The sequence below is a fragment of the Stegostoma tigrinum genome, chromosome 37, assembly GCF_030684315.1.
Source record: "Stegostoma tigrinum isolate sSteTig4 chromosome 37, sSteTig4.hap1, whole genome shotgun sequence".
Lineage (NCBI taxonomy): Eukaryota > Metazoa > Chordata > Chondrichthyes > Orectolobiformes > Stegostomatidae > Stegostoma > Stegostoma tigrinum.
The window spans coordinates 15,556,948-15,576,641 of NC_081390.1; the positions used below are offsets into that span (position 1 = coordinate 15,556,948).

The window sequence follows — 19,694 nt, forward strand, 5'->3', positions numbered from 1 at the left end:
GAAGGATAAGGCCAGTGGTTTCTTTAATTGGGACCAGTGAGAGGTACATTTGCTTTTCCTGATTCAACATTCAAGTACAAATATTTCTAAAGCCAACCATGTTGGTTGTACATGTGCACTTTCTGCATACAGTCTGCATCAACAGGATAATTAAGTCTTGCAGTGATGGCTTACAACAGGCAGCAAGTCCTATCTTTGTGCACACAAAGGGCTTAATGACTGTTATAGGCATGGGCATAGCACAATGATTTTTTTAAGCCAAAATGGCAGGCATTGGACATCTGACTTGAAATGAACATACACATCCTGTCCCGTTCCTAAGGTTTATTTCAGCTAAAAATTAATTTAATTCTCCACAAAAAAAACAAGGATTTATATTTCAGTCACTTTAGAATGGCTTTAGGATGTCACAAAGTGTTTCAAAGCCATTCAGCACTGTTCAAATGCAGCAACAGTTATAAAATCCAACAGCCAATTCTCAGAAACAGCCAGGTGTGGTAACGATCAGATAATCTGTTAGTAGTGCTGCTGATTGAAGGATAAATATTGGGCAGAACGCTGGGGAAAAATCACCTGCTATTGCTTAAAACAGTGTCATGAGATCTTTAATCTCCCCTAGATCGGGCAGACGTGGCCTCGTTACAATGTTTCGTTTGAAAGATGACAACGCTGACATTGTTGCAATCTGTCAATACAGACTGAAGCATCACCCTTGAAGCATCACCTTGATTTTTCTGTTACATTGAACATTTTATGTTCAGGTCTGAAAGTTTTCACTTGTTCATCAGTATGGTTCAACACTGGGGACTAGAATTTTTTCCCATTTCCAGAACCCAGTATCAATATGAAGTACTCTCTGGTCTCAAGCAATAAATCCAGCTCTGTGCTACACCAGGAAAATGCCTCAGTCGCATAAAAACAGCGCTCACTGCTATAAAACAATGTGACATTTTTGTTTCCTACTGAAAAACATCTCTGGGGAAAGCTGAAAATTGCCAAATTATATTAGTCGTGTGGTGAGGGTTTTCCTGCCAAACACGGGAAGATGATCTTCACCCTGAATGAAAACTGAGAATGTGCAGCTGTAGTCACAGTTTTAAAAGGATTGTTTACTACCCTAGGATTTTACTAAAGCCCCAATTCACTGATTTTGAGGACAAAAACCAGCAAATCTGACAGGGAATATAACATTTCAAATATTGTGCACCAAGCATCCTCATTACAGGGATGCCACTCATTAAACGGATGGATTATGTACTTTGCGGTCTGAGTTATAGTGACCACATCAGGATGTAATGTTTTACCTAAATCAGATGCTTCATCTACTTACCACCGTTACAATAGTAGGTAAGCTATCCCTCATCGTAACGAGAAACTTTGTACTCCTGGTCACAAGGTAATAGATATACTCCATTAATCAGAGTGATTGTGAACTCACAGTGGTCAACCTTCCCAGGGCTGTTAACAGCTCTGCCATAATAGATCATTAGTGACTTCCAGACACAAAAAGAAAATTAAGCAGGAAGTAATCAAAAGACAACAAAAACATCTCAATATTCAGGTAAGTTCTACAAGTTCATAAACCGACTGAGTGACACCTGAAATCTCAAGCTTGTCATAATTACTCCTCAATTTTTGAATTTGTGACTTAAATACATTACTTATGCACAACAGAATTCAGATTTCATAACTAGGAGTAGTCGTAGGCAGGCTGCTTGTTTCTGTACTCACTATGATATTTCATGAGGAAACTAAACATCCTCTAGCTCTCTCTTAGCAAAGAAAGACAAGAAGTGTAAAATTAACAGCAAGTCCTGGAGCTAAAATTGGGGGAACAGAGAAACCGAACAGTCCAAAGAGCTCTGAAGAGCAGGCCGTGTTATGCTTCTTTCGTACACATTCACCAAACGGTTGTGCTTACACCTCAACCCATCCATTACTGCACAGACAGCCTGATACTTTACTAAAGGATTAGATAGTGTAAAGTTGTAAAAGAACACTATTCTACATGCAACATCTGGCTAAATTGTACAACTTCAAAAGGGAGTAAGCCTGCACTAAAGCAGATCATTCACAGCTCATCATGCTCTTTCATTAAACTTCTAATTATACCACCCTGCAAATGAGAAATACAGAAGGAATTAATTTTCAGTGACCATATTTGTGGTGATTATTTTTGCAAATGGGTTTGGCTTGAGGTATTTTCATGCTCAGTTCGTGATGATGAAAGCTGCATGACTTGGACTTTTTCTGCTTGAACAACTATTCTGTAATCACAGCTTTTCAGTCATTGCTTGATGCACACAAGGTCAGGCTCTACTTCTCAACTCCTGCACAAACAAATCATACATGTCTAACTTTTCCATATTGTACTGAAGGTCATCCTCACATTCTGGCAGAGGAATGCAAATGTCAGCCTTTTCACCAACTATTGAGATAATGGACACAGTCACGATTCATCTACAGGGGGGGCAGAAAATGATTTTGGGTTCACATCGAACCTTCAGATAAGCAAAAACGCAACCTGATTCTGGAGCTGTAGAATCATCCAACACCTCAGCTAAAGTGATGATGAAGAATATCTGGAATGCGCTGGCTCCCAATCACACCAAAGTCAGACTAGGTCTTAGAGACAAATTTATACTCCAAGAATAGCCTCAAAGCACGTTAAGTATTAATACATGTAGAGATGATTCATGACGCATAATTACCAGCTAATTTTATAACAGTTGGTGTTTGTGAGTTGACACAAATGAAGGACATGCAACTTACCCAGCCAGCTTCTGCTCAAATAGACAGACACAAAGACAGGTGGGACGGTGAAGAAATCTACCACAGAATTCACTTCCAACCAGAACCATAATTTATCATTTGCTGCAATAAACTGAAAGAGAAATGAGAGTGTATTATTTCAACGTTCCCTTCTACGCCAGGCACATTCAGCTTTGCCAGATACTATCAAAACATCAACACACTATACATTCTTAAGTTTCTGAGGTTAGGCATTTTATTAATATTTGAATCAATGTAATGTGATGAGTCATGAATTGATGAGTGGCAGAATGGTCACGTGATAATTCTTTAAAGTCTTAGCTGCCTAAACTCAGAACCTGTAACTTCTCAATGAGGAGCCTTGAGAACGAAATTCACAGACGACTGGGTATCCCTAAATGTAGAACCTCATTAGTTTTACCCCCATGCGCTCTGACACATCTTTTTTCAATCATTTCTCAATAAGCATTTTGGCAAAATCTGCAACTTCCCATCCAATGGAGACCTTGGGGCAACTGTCAATACTGGAACCATTTTTGGAAGTTAAACCTGCAGATCACAATCTATGCACAGTTGCTGGTGACACTGGACAATTGACATGAACTGAAAGAAAGTTTTACTTTAGAGGTTACTCTGTTTTATTCTAACTTCCTAAGCACATCCAATTAGACTGCAATTTTGCACTTACTGCAAAAAGAACTCTCAACTGTGATCCTTCACAACAACTGAATGAAAATAGGCATGGAAAATCAGTGAAACTCCAGCAGAGGAGGCCAGTTTGAAAATCTGTTCAGTAATTTCACAAAGCAATGGCCATTTTTTGAAACTGTCCTGTGGCAACTATGCCAAAGGGCATTAGTGAGGCTCAACAGACCCGTTGAGAAACAACATATTCCTCCCAAAGTTCTGTTTAGTATTTAGATTTACCCCATCCAGAACTTCAGTGTAGAAAATATTTGTTTCTCTCTGTAAAGACATGATAAATCTTCTCATAATAAAAATATTTAAAGGCAGTACCATTTTACATGCTGTGATCTTTCCAACTTATTGCATTGTCCACACAACAGTGTAAAAGTCGTTACGCTCTTTTCTAAAGTACTTTCTATTCCTGAAAATGGCAATTGATAAATTATTAGACAAGAATATTTAGAATTTAGAGGCGATGGAACCATGGCTGATAGAAACTTGAGTGTCAGATCAGCAAAGTTCTAATTGAATGGTGGAACAGACCGAAGAGGCTGAACGGCCTGCACCAGCTCCAGTAAACCTCAGTGCAAATCTTTGTGTTAAAGATAGTTTTCACCCATTTTTCAAGCAGAGCTTTATGGGAAGTAAAGAGCTTAATTACTCCTTGACTGAGCAATTCAGACTTGTGATCAATTGTTCATCTCTGCTTGTTTCTTATATTAAACTCTGATTAACTCTACAAAAGTCATCCTTTGATAACTCTGCAAAAACTCCCAAGAAAACCTCTTATTAATCAGACTTCTCTTGCATTATTTTAGTGACAGCGTTGTTAGTCAAGGTAAAGAAAATTTGAACAGATTGACATTTCAGGATATCCCATTAAGCACTCAATAAGATTTACACTTTTCTTTCCTTCACAGCTGAGCAGTCTTTTTTAAATGCAAGATAGACATAATCTCTTTGAACTCATCTTCACTGTATAAATACATGTCACTTGTATTAAGGCTAGTGAGGTGTTTAACGTGGCTGCTTATTGCCACTGCACGCACACACCACAGACATCAAGTGTAGCTTGGAACTGAAGTATGTTTTGTTGCTATAACTACAACATTGCCTCTAAAGCACACGGGCTGCAGGCAAACTATTTATCCAACTGACAAATTTAAGGGAAGAAAGGGAAGGGTGCACTTTCTCGGTTATTTTTTGGTTGGAAGATGTTAATTTTGAAAACAACCTTAGATAGAGCTCACTCACAAGAAGGCAGACGGAAGCAGGCCTCTTGACTGCAGCCTCTCCACAGCATCCAACCACTGTTTTAGATGGCATGAAGGATAATTTTTGATTAAATTGTGAATTTGAGCATAAAACAAAAAGGGACATCAGAATAACACAGTGCTAACCTGAAAGATTGCAAATGCTAATATGCAAAATTTAGCCTGGATCAAACTAGGAATTCTTCTCGTACAAAATTTGTAACAAGACTCATTACTCATGCAGACAATGTACAAGGTCATCCTTTATTCATGAACTTAACCATGTTAAAATTCTAGAAGGGATATGAAGCCAGGAACGGTTTGATGTCATGGCATGGACATCACACGGTCCATTTAGAAAATAAATATGTGACAAGGCATAACTTTGAATTTCAAACTGAGTTTTAAAATCATTTATAAAACAAAATCCCAAGTAATTGTACATTTCTAACTTAAACCAAAGGTGAAGTAGAGGCAGAACCCCATATGACCTGATTTCTGTAATTACAAAGGTTGTGAGGACAGCATGACAGAGATCATTAAAAAGACCATCTAAACTATTCTAATATAATGCTGTAAAAGCAAGACTAATTCAAATCTGAGAAACCACAAGAACTTAATGTACACACTCATCCTACAGCTGATCAAGGTTGAGCTTGTGCATTAATACGGCATTATTCTGCATACTGCATTTTTGTTCCATTCCTCTTGTGATCTGTTGAAAAACAATTACATAAACTTAGATGATCTGGCATCCTGGAGTCTGCTTTGGGACAATTTAACTTCAGGCAGAATTGTTGACTTTGAATATGACGTCCTCATTTGGCTTCAAAAGGTTGGGCTAACCACTAAATTAGGCAGTAACAAAATGTTCCACTTCAACAGATTGAGAATACTAGCCCAGCACAGTTTATAAACTTGCACTGGAGGTGGCTGCAGGGGAGCCTCCATCGCAACCATCATACCCACACCCCAGTGACCAACAACTATGTTGGATGGGAAAGAATGGGGTTCTCTCAAAGGAAGATGAGCACAAATCGCAGAGATTTAGCTCAAGCTCTGACATAGCATTGAACTGAGTAAGACTAACACGTGGTCAACTGTTGAACTTTATTTACACACTCATGCCCCCCTCCAGAGATTTCAGTGAGACAAAACGCACAGCTCTTACTCAGTAATACACTCCTACACCTGTGGTTTTGGTAATTTTTTGGTGGAGGAACTAGTAGGCAACAAGCAAAATGGTGGGTGAATCGAAGTAACTCCCACCAATTCAGCCTGCACTCCCTCTTTTACTCACCTAGTGCTGACAGGATTGAACAACAGAATAACAAATATTAACCGAAAGACTATTACAATCATGTATTCATATTTTACTTTGTGAGATAACTCACTATCATAGGTATCTTACTAAATCAAGACAACAGAAAAAAAAGACACCACATGAGTTTAACTGCACATTGAAGGGATGAACAATGCCTCACTGGTTAGTACTGCTGCCTCACAGCATTGGGTTTGATTCCAGACTCGGGGCGGCTGTCTGTGTGTGGAGTTTGCATGTTCTCCCAGTGTCTATGTGCATTTCGTCTGGGTGCTCCAGTTTCTTCCCACAGACCACAATGCGCAGATTAGGTGGATTGCCCATACTAAATTGTCCCGTAATGTCTAGGGATGCTCAGGCTAGGTAGATTAGTCAAAGTAAATGCGGGCTTATGGGGTTAGGTCTGGGTGGGATGCTCTTTGAAGGGCAGGTGTAGACTTGAAGTGCCAATTAGCCTCTATCTGCACTGTCGAGATTATGTGATTTTAAGATATATTCATATTGAGTACATAAATGTTCACAGATTCACTTTAGCATGTACAAAGACTGGCCGAAACTAACAGTAATTCATAATCAGTTGGAATCAAATTACCTTAATTACTCTGTTTAAAGCCAAAAGCCTTCCTAGACTACCTGTGTGATTACATTCCAAATGTAACTTGTGTTTTAAGTTGGTTCTCACCCGCAGTCCAAAGTAGAGTAGGAAGAATACATTGAATGCCATGTCAATCTGCAACGTGAAATCTTCATAGAAATTCTGACAGGATTCTATTGGGCTAGTAAAACACAGGAAAGGAAGGTTAATGATGAATCAGGACAAAAACAAAAATGTACAGAAACACAAGCCATAATAAAACATTTCCAGTCCTCATTATATTCCTAAATAGCAACAGACTTTCATCCTACAACTTTCAGGTTAGCTGTTTCGAAATTACATATACAGGAGGAGAGAGCATCCGATATCAAGGAATGCCAAAAAAGAATCAGGAACATATGGGATTTGCTGTAAAAGAAGGGACATGCACAAAAAGCAGTTATGAATCATAATTTTGTTGATCCTTGATTAACCCTTAAAGGACTGAATACTTAAAACTGATTTTAAAAATTATAAAAATATACTAAGTCTATTCTTAAACGTAGAATGTACACAGCACCCTTAACGTGGAGTGCCTCAAAACACAAATACACTATACCTTTACATAAACAGTAGGTTAAATAGCAGTGCTTTAAGGGTTACTAAATTCATGCAGGATTGATTTTCTCTGTGTGAGAAGCAGCCATAGCAAATGCTAAGATATCGAATCTCTTCATGTGTATCAGTATCAGGCACCAGTTATTAAAAAAATATGTATTTTGAAACATGCAGTTTATTTGAAACAAATTATAATCACAACTCCCTGTAACTTTACTTGCGAGGAACCTTTTAATCTGCCCATCAGTAAATAAATTGCAGGCCAGTAAATTATACAGTAAAAGGCTCTCCAAACTAACACAAATGTTTAGAAACATTCAACTCAAAGATGCACATGCATATTGACAAAGTCACTTAAATGCACTACCAAACTGATGTCAGAACAAAAAGTAATGCTTTAACTGAATAGAATTCCACTATTATGAAAATATTTTACCCAATACTTAAAATATATAAGCAATAATTTTGATGTTTTATTCACTTCCTGTGATACACTGGAGTTAAAGTGTTTTAGGAATACACAGCTGATTTATTTGGGAAGCAAAATTAAATACCCAAATTAGACACGTTGAGAAGTGAAAAATGCTGTAAATATCCAGCAATGAATAGCTGCCACGGCCATGAAGCCCCAACTAAAACATTAACTGGCCTTCTGTCTTTCTCAGTGCAACTTAACTGCCTTATATTTCCAACACTTTCCATTTTTAGCTCAGACTGTCAAAATTACTTTCTTTCAATCCATCCCCTAACCCTTCTTACAGTCTACTCATTTGGGGGCTCTGAATACAACACTAGAGCTCCTTCGACATTGCACATTATAAGTAAATCACAGTCAGTCTTAAAATGGATATGCTATACAAATAGACAAATCATATTAATTAGTTGCTAAAGTAAATCTGTTTTAGCCTGATCACACCCAAAAGGTGTTCAGTTGAATTTCTCTAAATATATTTACACACATATAAAAAAAAGTCACTCAGAAATCATTTAATTTTAAAAACCTGGTTTAGAACTAGGTACATTGGACTATATTGACCAATTTTAATTTGAGGCTGTGCAGCTTACCCAGCATTTTAAGGATGTAATACGATTGTAATGAAGTGTGAAGTCTACAACACTTTAACCAAAGTGCACTTTTAAACATTTTATAAAGTGATCGCCTATATTTTTGCTCGTAGTTAAGTCATCTGATATTACAAATGTTAGTTCCTGTAGTAGTCAAAATTCTATTCACCCCTAGATGGAGCAAAACTCCTTAAGATAACAACATATAATTATTCTTTGTAATTTAGTTGCTATCTGGTAGAGGACTTTAGCAGATTAAAATTTGCCTGCTAGCTTCAGGCTGCAGTTCAGAAGCATATGGTATTTAAAGATTATTTTGCATCTATAACAAAGTATGATCACTAGAGTAATTTCTAATTTCATTGACGCATTATTTTTATATATTATTGTGAATAAATGTTTTCCTGACAATGATGCTTTAAGTGTCAGAGGGTAAAGAGGAGCTCATTGTTTTTGGCTGAATAAAGAAAGCAGTTCTACGAAGCTGCTTTAATCTAGGGTAAGATAGTAAGGAAGGCTAAAATGGTTGGGAGGGGAAGGTGGTTCTTTACAGGAACAAGAATGAGAAAAATCACTGGAATTATGATAGTTTTGGATGAAGGAAGCTTTTATTAAGACAGAGATAAACAGGAGAGAAAGGAAAAAAACACGAGCAAGCAAAAAGCTTGGATGCATAAAATGGCTGGCTTTAACAAGAGAAAGTAAACATTCTGTTCAGTTGCTTTCATTCACTGTTGCCATTTTAGTGGCATCCATCAGTTCAAGGTCTATTGTGCAAAGAGGAAAGGGGAAATGAAAAGGAGAGGAAGTCAATACATTCCTTGGAGGGAATGTTGATTTTGTAACTATGGATTCTACGCACAACAGATCAGTAATGGTTTTTCTCCAATCTTGTGAATCTCTTATAACATGCAAGTATTGCTATGAAAATAACTAAATCAATGAGCTAGAGTGGCACTCTGGAATCTAATAATCTATCCTCAAAGCACAAAAGTTGCCATCAAGCAGAGGAATGATTTGATTTTGCACACTAACATCAATTGATCGTCTCAACAAATCACCACGCAAAGCTGCAAAATCTCAGGTTGAATTACATAGCTTTGAGGGACAAAATGCAGCTATTTAAAAATCACTGAGAATTATTTCCACTTTTGAAAACATGACTGTTTATAACTGAACATTGTGTCTGTAGAAAATTCTTACAAATGCTGCAAAATACAACCCTGCTAATAGGATAGCTGGGAACTCGTAACTCAAAAGCTGACAAGTGAAATGTGTAACCAGCAGGTTCTCACATGATCTCAATTTTATCAAAGCACAACTAATTCGCCAATCAAATCACTCTAGGTTTTCTAAGCTCTTTAATTCCATCAATAACATATATACACAGGTACCAGTCCATTCTTTTAAAGTCTCTCTGAAACAACATTTGTTAAATAAAGATGTTAAAGCAGTCAAATACTTTTAATTCTGAAAGTGATCATGCTCAGTGATGGGTTCTAAAAGTTCAATGACATCCTGTGAACTTTTGCAAGGGGGCCAGGGTAGGTGAATTTGTTGACAGGAGTTTTCGTTACTATTGTTACAGCAGTAAGTTTAAAAAAATCTAAACAGGAGATCAAATTAAAACAGAGTGTAGTACTAGTAAATTTAGAAACAGCACAGAAGTTGAATGCAAAAACTGTTTTCAGTCTGTACCACAAGACTTCATCGACTCAAAGAACACAGCTGTCAGCACAGTGGGAGCAATCAAATCAGTTCTTGGTATCATGATTCATCAGGAAATAAACTTGTGCATGGTGAAAATAAAAGCATCAGGAATGGTCCAATGTATTGAATACGACTCTCCCTAAAGAGGCACGGTGGCTCAGTGGATAGTACTGCAGCCTCACAGCGCCAGGGACCCGGGTTCAATTCCCGCCTCGGGTGACTGTCTGTGCGGAGTATGCACATTCTCCCCGTATCTGCGCGGGCTTCCTCCAGGTGCTCCAGTTTCCTCCCACAGTCCAAAGATGTGCAGGTTAGGTGGATCGGCCATGCTAAATTGCTCGTAGTGTTCAGGGGTGTGTGTGGGTTATAGGGGGATGGGTCCGAGTGGGATGCTTCAAGGGGCGGTGTGGATTTGTTGGGCCGAAGGGCCTGTTTCCATACTGTAGGAAATCTAATCTAATCTAAAGCCTGTTTCTATGTGGAACTGGACAAATTAAGAATTTGTTATAATTTAAATCACTATAAGTATCAGTGCATGATCTTCTACCGTCTCAGAAACTAACAGGACTGATGAGCCCTAAACCAACGTTAACCAAGAGGCAGGTTTCTGGCATACCGGTAGTGCCCCTACCCCTCAATTAGGGAGCCTGGATCCAAGTTTTGCTTTTCCAGAGATGTGTCAGAACATGTCCAAACAGGTTGATTAAAAATACCTGTGCATTTTAAGTCATTTTAGATAAAATTCCACGATATCATGCAGTTTTCCATTTCACCACTGAAATAAAGTTTTGACTTTTATCAAGCTTTTCAATTCCCGATTTTGTTTAAACAACCCTAAATCTTCCAAACTCAAGGAAATGTACATAAATTTTCTGCAACATATCTCTTCATAATTTAGAACATTTAGCCTAAGAATTTTTACATTGAATCTGAGCTACGACCATTCCAAGGGGGGCTGTGAATTTATCTGAAGCTGATTTTTGCAGCGTTAAATCCTCAAAAATGATCCAGGATGATACAGTGATATTGAATATTGTATCAACTTTCCCCTTTGTCTGTTGGTAAAACTGAATAAATCATTAACCTTAAAATAAACAATAACTCTAAAAATATTCATCCCCCATCTTCCCCATCAGGCTGTTCTTTTACACTCCTTGACCAAGAGCAAGTATAACATTCTCTTGAATTTCTGGTTACTTCCCTCATCTTATTTTTGCAATACCTGGCCTACAAAAGTCTTGTACGCCCAAATCTTTATAATTATAAATATCACAAATGGTGGAAGGAACATGTAGCTTTGATAATGGGAGGCCTAAGGGTCAGGATTTGGGTCAAAGAAGGACCCCTAACCTGGGGATATTCATGGGTAATGGTGGGGGCAGGGAGGATGACTTGGTGGATGCTTTGAGGAGAGAAGGTTATGATGGATCTTCACTTTAGGTCATTTTAGTTTTCTCCAGCTCAGAATGCAATTCCTCACAGATAGTGAACAGTGAAATTAGGCAGAGGCTTTTGTAGGTGAAATGAGTTATTGTAGTGTTCCATGAATTGACTGAAGGCAACCCCATTAATAAAGTCAACTGCATGAGAACCATCCTCAGTTGTGTTCTACTCCTTGATGGAGAGGTCCACATGGCAACATATTCTCTCTCATGATTTCAAGGTCCCAGCAATATGGGAAAGTGAAGTGAGGTGTGAGGTGAAGCACATCTATTGATGTGTAAGGCAGGGATAAGAAAACTGCAATGAAAATGCTGAAGAGATCAATCCAGCCATTTGTTCATATCTATCATCTCATGCACACAAAGGAGCTGGGATAAGTAAACCCTGCACTTCTATCAGCTTTGGTGCCAAGTGTCATTGAAATGTGGGACTACTTTATGTGTGGTCTGAGACTTTTCAGCCCAAAGTGTCAAGGGTCACAAACATAATCTGATCTTCTTGATCTTGATCTAGGCTTGCAGAGACCTGGTGTCCTTTAAATCTGGTGCCCAGACCTTCAGCCTTAGAATGTTCCCAGGTCCTAGGGTCCTTCCAGCCTGACCCGTGAGATTTGCCCTTCTCTTCAAACATGCATATGTAACGAGCTAACATCATGTGACTGTACAAGGAAACTTGAGCCCAGTCAGAGGTAACTCCTCTTTCTAAGCCTGGCATTGGACCCAGGATCCACAGGAGAAGATTTTACACAAGGTCAAAAACTTAAAAAAATACGGCTCTTCTTGGGTCCAAAGATTTATCCATTGTAGCCATACACAATAGGAAGGTGCCAGGGCAGCTTTCTATCCTATACTTAAATAGGTAGCACTTACTTGAAGGTCTTCCAATTAACTTCATTGGTTGAGGTTTTAAGTGCAGAAGAGCTGGGCCAGGGTTCCCACTGGCGACTGTTAACCAGCAATCCTGCTGCGGTCATTGGATAATATCACTATTGGGCAGAGCTAAGAGAACAGCTCTCATCGGCTAGTCTATTACCACTGACTGCCAAAGGAAGTTGACAGAAAGTACTGTCAATTAAAAATAGTGAATGTTTGCTCAATATTAGTGAAAGTAGCACAAATGCCTTCAAGGAGAAGCTGATTAAGTTAGCGAGACAGAAAAGAATAACAGCAAATAAATCTGCTGATAGAGTAGATGAAGTATAGTGGGAAGAAGTTCATGTGGAGCATAAAATCTGCCATAGAACAATGGATAGAAATGCCTGTTTCTGTGCTATAAATTCAGTGTAACTAAATGTAGAAGTCCCTTGTTTGCTGAATCATGGGATAACATCAGTATAGGATCTAGGTCATCACATGCAAGGGATGTATAAGGCAGTACTATTGTCAAGGACTGTTCATGCGTAAATAAAGGGTGACTTGATGATGGGACACAGGCCTCTGGTAAATATTTCAAAGATAACAGGAGAATTTGCACCTAGGTCGCTGACAGAGTGATTCTAGGGTTGCCTCAGATGATCTTCCCTCACACAATGGCTGTGGGGAAACAGCAATTAGGATGAATTCATGCAGAACCTTGGATAGCACCATTCCATTCAACTCCCAAGGAACTTCCTCATCTCAGGAAGCAGGATGCGCAGATATGAAAGATTAGTAAGAAGAAAGATCAAATCAGGTAACTTTAGAAGCAAACAGAGAGTTCTAATACAACAGGAATGACAAAACCAAAAGATAAGCCACGGCCTTGGCGAAAAGCGGTGTAATGTGCTTGTTAGAAGGTGATGAATTTAGACATAGATGATCGCCACTGCTTAAGTGTGAGCCGAGAATGATCTAAAAAAAATCCGGAATAAAGTGCTTTCAAAAATTCAAAATGCTTCAAACCAAATTAATATCGGAAAGAAAGAGAAACAAGCTGGCCTAAACAATGTTCAGAGAGGGCAGTTAGGCCTGATTGTTGAAAGTAGTAAACACAGGCTCACTGAAGAATACGGAAAGGTTGTTAAGCGAAAAAAGACTTCAACTGCAGACAAACAACTCAAGTTGACTCGAGTAGGTGAAACCTGTTCAGATACAAACTAAAGACTTCTCCCTATTGGAGGAATGCAGTGGTGATACTTTTCAACAAAGTAGTCATTGCGGGACTGAGGGTATTTTTTAAATAATTATAGCTTGTTTATGCATTTGGTTAGCAAGTGAAGTATTAATATTATATTCCGCTCAATTATATTCAATGAAAAACACTGATTTCTGTGAATCAAGCTTGTGCACTGAGTGGAGTGCCACATTAGGTCAGGTTAAAACGAACAAATGGCAGAGGCTTGCTTTCATGCCCCAGACAACATAAACCTGGACTAAGAAACGGGAAGATATTTTGAAGCGAAACCTTCGATTCAAAGACACAGTTTTGTTTTTTAAACTGGCTTAATTTTGTAACTGCATAAATTTGGATTCAAATCTTACAAATTGTGCTGCATGATGATTTCTTAAGACAATCTAGACTGTACTACATTAATACAGTGATAAGGTTTGATTCTTGGGCATATGACTCCCACTTCTATGAAGAACAAAGGAAGTGACTTTTCAGTTAACCTGTTCCAGGCAACAGCAGTGATCCTGAAGTCCCGTATGAACAAATATTTCTTTCAACTGAAAGATATCGTTTGGGTTTGGAAATCTCAAGAACATTTAATTGAATCAGTTATACATTTGGAATGCTATTAATCATTGGAATGTGACATTATATATCCTCTAAGCAGACACAGATTATTCTGGTGATGCCTTCATAACTTATTAAGTTTACGTCTCTGTATTAAAAAAGAAGTGCCATAGTAGAAGGATGTTCCTACAAATGATGAATATCTTAAGAAATTGGTCAAGAAATAGTTGGAACTGATATCTGTGAGATGACTATTACCCTTAAGAAATCAATCAGGAATTGGGCACATACTACCCTGCCAATCTAAAACTGATCATGTGCCAGCCATGCAGTGGTGAGCCAAATTAGAGCTCTGGCCTTTGACCGATTATAGTCAGGAGTAGTAGCTATAATCTTTAGCAGCTCGACACCCAGGGAAGACAACAGGACGACAACTTATTTTAACACAAGGGATAGGCACCTAGTCAGTTGGAAGTCACAGGCTGATGTATGAAAAGAACTAAATGAACCATTGTTTTATTAAGTATCACTATTTTGTATTTATTGTGACAAGCTTAATAAACTCTATGGAACTTGTAAAACATACTTATTCCCTTAGTCTAAAACTGTAACTGACTTAAGTCCCACAACAAATTGAATATGCAATCTTGACTTCAAAAGATCAATGACCTTGGCATTTTACCTCAGTACCTAAGTGTAAACTAATTTTATAAGGGCATTTCAAATACAGTGCCATTAAGGAGTACCAGTTTTACAAACTAATTTAATGTTATTTATTGAAATAACTAAAAGATTAATACATAATTCAAAAGGATGTACTGTAATATCTGTACCAGTGGTAAATACTTCTCAAAGCATTGGTTTGTGCAGGAAAAGGAGAAATATTCAGTAATGTACTTAAATTCTCAATAGGATGGCAGAGGCAGAATAACATGGTGTGATTAAACCTCCTCTCCCTGAACATCTTTAAAAAAGTCAAACTAGCAGTCAGGTGATACAACAGAATGACTTTGTGGGTAAAAAACGTAGCAGAGAGGAAGGTAAACAGAAAGCTGAGCATCATTGTTCACTGCCTTGCTGTGCCATGGGGAGATAAGTAGCATCATTGTGACAGAACCATCAGAACACTGAGCCTCAAGGTTAATTACAATCCCACATGAGGGCATAGCTGCACTTCAGAGCCTGATGCATCAGTGAAAGCAAGCAAAACCACAACACACCTGCCAAATGGTCTTGGTGATGGGTTTACATCATGTGACGACAGTCCTTGAAAATATGAAAGTGCTGAATTCCCACAGCATAACACAGGGAAAAACCTGTACTTCTAAAGTAAAATACAGATTTTTCCTTAATCAATTTTAACATGTCTAAGCACAGCTACTTATATACCTATTACAAAATATTTATAAATTAATGAGTAATTGCTTGTAAATTCATAGTTAAAAATGAAATACAATGGAATAATTCCACAAGGTTATAGCCATTTTTTTAAAAATTGAAGAAATAGACTCTGAGGTTTTTTTAACATTATAATATTACTATGAATAGTATCCACAAAATCAGAGCCAAACAAAAGGAACATAGTCAGAAATATTTGTACATTTGCCCAAATAGCCACCCTTGGATGAAACTGAAACGATGCAATGGAAGCACTTTGACAAATACAACACAAAATGAACAGGATTCTCAATTTTAAGTCGATGAGGATAACCCAAGTTTTTTTTTAGCAGATTGAGATTTATATGCTCCATTAACTGATCCGATTCCAAGGTGGAAATAAATCAATTGGAACTGTTGCAAATTTGTCTGTTTTTCTTTAACTATTGTAAACTTACTTTCTGTTGGTTACGGGGCAACTATTGAAAGAAGCTCACAGAGGAAGGAAAACACCGAGTAAAATCAGCAATTAATATTCAATGTTTCAGTTGGAATGTATGTTTATGGTTTAGCTAATTAAACACTTCATTTCAGATAGAGAGACAGTTAAGAGATTTCCAAGCTCCAAAGTTTAACCCAAACCTCTGAACTGTCGCAACTGGAAGAAAACTTGTCACAGTCGTTAACTTGCGATTTGTTACTATGATCACTCATTTAGTATCCCAGCTGGAGCCTCTGCCTCAAAACTTAAACTTATTTTGGTTCATAACTGGCTCTTCTCTTGTACAATTTTTATGCCTATGGAAGATTTCCGTATTCCTGCATGTTAGCTGTTAGTCTCTTCCCATATGCTTCTCATTCCTCTTCTTCACTTATTCTGTGCATGTTATCTTTAAGCTGTGTTCTCATATATAATAACCTGACATTTGTCTCTCACACACACTCTTTCTGCCTTGCTTTTACCATACACTTTAGAGGCAGCGTATTACTCTGTCACAGATCTGCCTGTGAATCTCTGGACGTGATCTGTTCTCACTCACTTAAGCTGATCGTCTACTAATTAATTGTTCGTGGACATTTCCTATCATTAGCCTAAACCTCATGATACCATGACCACTATCCCCCAAATATTCCCCAGGTGAAGCTTGATCCATTTCATTTCCCAGAACCAGATCCAGCAACGCTTTCTTCCTCATTCCTCCTATTTCCCAGCTGTGGCTGGGCCCAGGTACTTGCATAGGTGGCTGAGCATTCCAAACACTTTTATGGAGATAAGACTTTAAGATGCCAATGTCTTCTTACCTTTTGGTTCTTTGTTTTATATTTTTCAGTTCTTATTTTAAATTCTGGTTTTGTAATAAAAACGGCACTGGAGAATGACAACTCTGCGCACTTTTCACAGTACTCACAGATATAAGTGAAGTTATACACTTTAGTGTGAAAAGCTGAATTGCAGAATATAATATAAATGGTGATATATTGGGAAATGTGGATGTACAAAGGAATCCAGGTGACCTTGTACACGAGTGGAAGTAAAATGAGTACAGTGGAAGTAAACAAGCAAGAGGTATTTTCGCCTTCACTGAAAGAGGCTTTGAATTCAGAAGTAGTGACGTTTTACAGTGAGTATACATGGCTTTGGTAAAAGTGCACCTGAATTATTGTGTGCATTTCTGGTCTGCCTAACTAACGTAGAATATACTTGTCATAGGGGGAGTGCAGTGGAAGTTCACTTGGTGATATCAGGGATGGTAGGAATGTTGTGCGAGAAGAGAGATTGGTTTGATTAGACTTGTATTCACTGGAGTTTAGAAGAATGAGAGAGGATCTGATTGAACCATATAAAATTCTAACAGGGGTAGACTAATTAGATGCAGTGTGGCGGTTTTCCCTGGTTGGAGCAGTGGGCACATTCTCTTGACATGCAGTAGGCCTTTGAGGAAACATTTCATTCGTCAAAGTCTGGTCAACCTGCAGGATTTGCTACCATAGAAGGCTGTGAATGCCAGGGAACTAAGTATATTCAAGAAAGGGAGTGATCATTTTTTGGATGTTAAAGAAATCAAGGAGAATGGAGAGAAACTGAGAACATGACGTTCAATCAGTGGATCAGCCAGGATCATATTGAATGGTAAAGTGTCAAAGGGCCAAATGGCCTACTCCTACTTCTTGTTCTAGTTTCTATGTTTCAATGAAATCTTATCCAGTTTTGAACTGCATGTGTCTCAGACTCTCATCTATGTGGTTGATACTTAAACTGTCCTCTGAAATGGCCGAGCAAGCTACTTAGTTCAAGTCAGTCAGGGACAGGTGATAAATGTTGGCCCAGGAATCCTATTAACGATTTTTAAAAAACACTATAGCTGGTGGAGACAGTTACATAGTAATTGGCCATTCAACCTGTTGAGCCAATTCCACCATTTAATACTACTGTGGCTGATGGAACATTTCAATGCCTTTAACCCATGATACCCCCACAACCTTCTCCACATTGATGATCGAAAATTTTATCAACTTCTTGAATCATAGAATTACAGAATAAAGAAGAACCCTTCAGCCTACAAAGTCTATACCACAAAAAATACAAGCACTCCGTCACCAACTCGAACAATTTCACCAGATTCGTTAGCATAACTTCGCTCTGACCAAGCCATACTGACAATCCTGACTAAACCTTGTTTCTCTAAATGGAGATTAATTTTGTTCTTCTCTATTTTCTCCAATATTTTCCTTACCACTGATGTTAGACTCGCTGCCTATAGTTCCCTGGACTAGCTTACCTCCCTTTTTGTAAAGTGGAAGCAGATTAGCTGTCCTTTAGTCTTCTGGCATTTCTCCTGTCATAAGAAACGATTTAAAAATTTGGGTCAAGGTTCATGCAATTTCCTCCCTCAATTTCCTCTCCTCCCACAGCAGCCTGTGACATAACTAATCTGGATCTTGGAATTTAACACTTTTAAATTTGTCAGAACTTTCAATATCTCCTTGGTTCTTATGTCAATCTTCCCAGAACGTCACAGCCATCCTTCTTGAATTTTGTACTTTCACCCTCTTTCTCCCAATGAAAGACAGACGTGAAATACTCATTTAACACTCCACTAATGTCCTCTGGCTTCACACACAGATTGACCAATTGGTCCCTACTCTTTCTCTGGTTATATCTTTCGCCATGATATACTTGCAGAATATCATGGGATTCTCTCTAATCTGGCCTGTCCCCCTCTTTGCTTCTTGAGGTGCCATGCGTCTTCTCCGTCTTCCCCCTTTACCCCAGTTGTCATTGAGAACAACTGTAAGCAGATCCACAATACTGTTAGGGAGGGAGTTCCAAGATTTCAACCCACAGTGAAAGAAAGATGATACATTTCCAAGTTATTATGCTGATTGGTTTGGAAGGGATCATGCAGGTGATGGTGTTCCTATGTATCTGCTGGCCTTGTCCTTCTAGATGGAAGTGGTCGTGGGTTTGGAAGGTGCTGTTGAAAGATCTTTGGTGAATTTCTGCAGTACATCTTATAGATGGTACACACTGCGGCTACTGAGCATCGGTGGCAGAAGGATTCAATGTTTGTGCATAAGATACCAATCAAGCAGGCTGCTTTGTCCTGGATGCTATCCAGCTTCTTGAGTGCTGTTGGAACTGAATCCATCCAGGCAAGTGGGGAGTTCTCCATCACACTCCAGGAGTCACAACTCATGCTGCGTATCTGATCCCCTAATTATGGAAGTCCCTATGACTATGGCTATGCTCCCTATTCGTGGCATGGTAACTGTGGTTAGTCATGCTCCCTCAGAGGAGCTGGGATTCAATTCCTCTCTTGGGCAACAGTCTGCGTGAACTTTGCACATTCTCCCCGTGTCTGTATGGGTTTCCTCCAATTTCCTCCCACAGTCTAAAGATGTGCAGGTTAGTTGGATTGGCCATGCTAAATTGCTCTTCCTGTCTGCGGGTGTGCTGGCTAGATGGGATGCTCTTCAAAGGGCCAGTGTGATTTGATGGGCTGAATGGCCTGCTTCCACAGTGTAGGTATTCTATGATTCTAGTGAGTTTTGAGAAGATTTGTAGCTCAGGTTGAGGTTCTGGATGTGAGATTGCTCGCTGAGCTGGAAGGTTCGTTTTCAGACGTTTCATCACCATTCTAGGTAACATCATCAGTGAGCCACCGACGAGGCTTCGTCGGAGGCTCACTGATGATGTTACCTAGAGTGGTGACGAAAC

The 19,694-nt window shown here is 38.7% G+C and overlaps 1 protein-coding gene across 11 annotated transcripts in view; it reads right to left on the bottom strand.

The window, feature by feature from the left end:
* The window catches only part of kcnma1a (potassium large conductance calcium-activated channel, subfamily M, alpha member 1a), an 828,270-nt gene that overhangs the window by 364,118 nt on the left and 444,458 nt on the right, over window positions 1-19,694 (bottom strand). For all 11 annotated transcript variants that reach the window (XM_059640355.1, XM_059640354.1, XM_059640351.1 and 8 more), the window contains exons 4-5: window positions 6,716-6,809; window positions 2,773-2,884 (exon numbers count right to left, since the gene is read on the bottom strand). In XM_059640355.1, coding sequence (XP_059496338.1) covers window positions 2,773-2,884; window positions 6,716-6,809 — 206 coding nt within the window. The remainder of the gene's footprint in view (window positions 1-2,772; window positions 2,885-6,715; window positions 6,810-19,694) is intronic.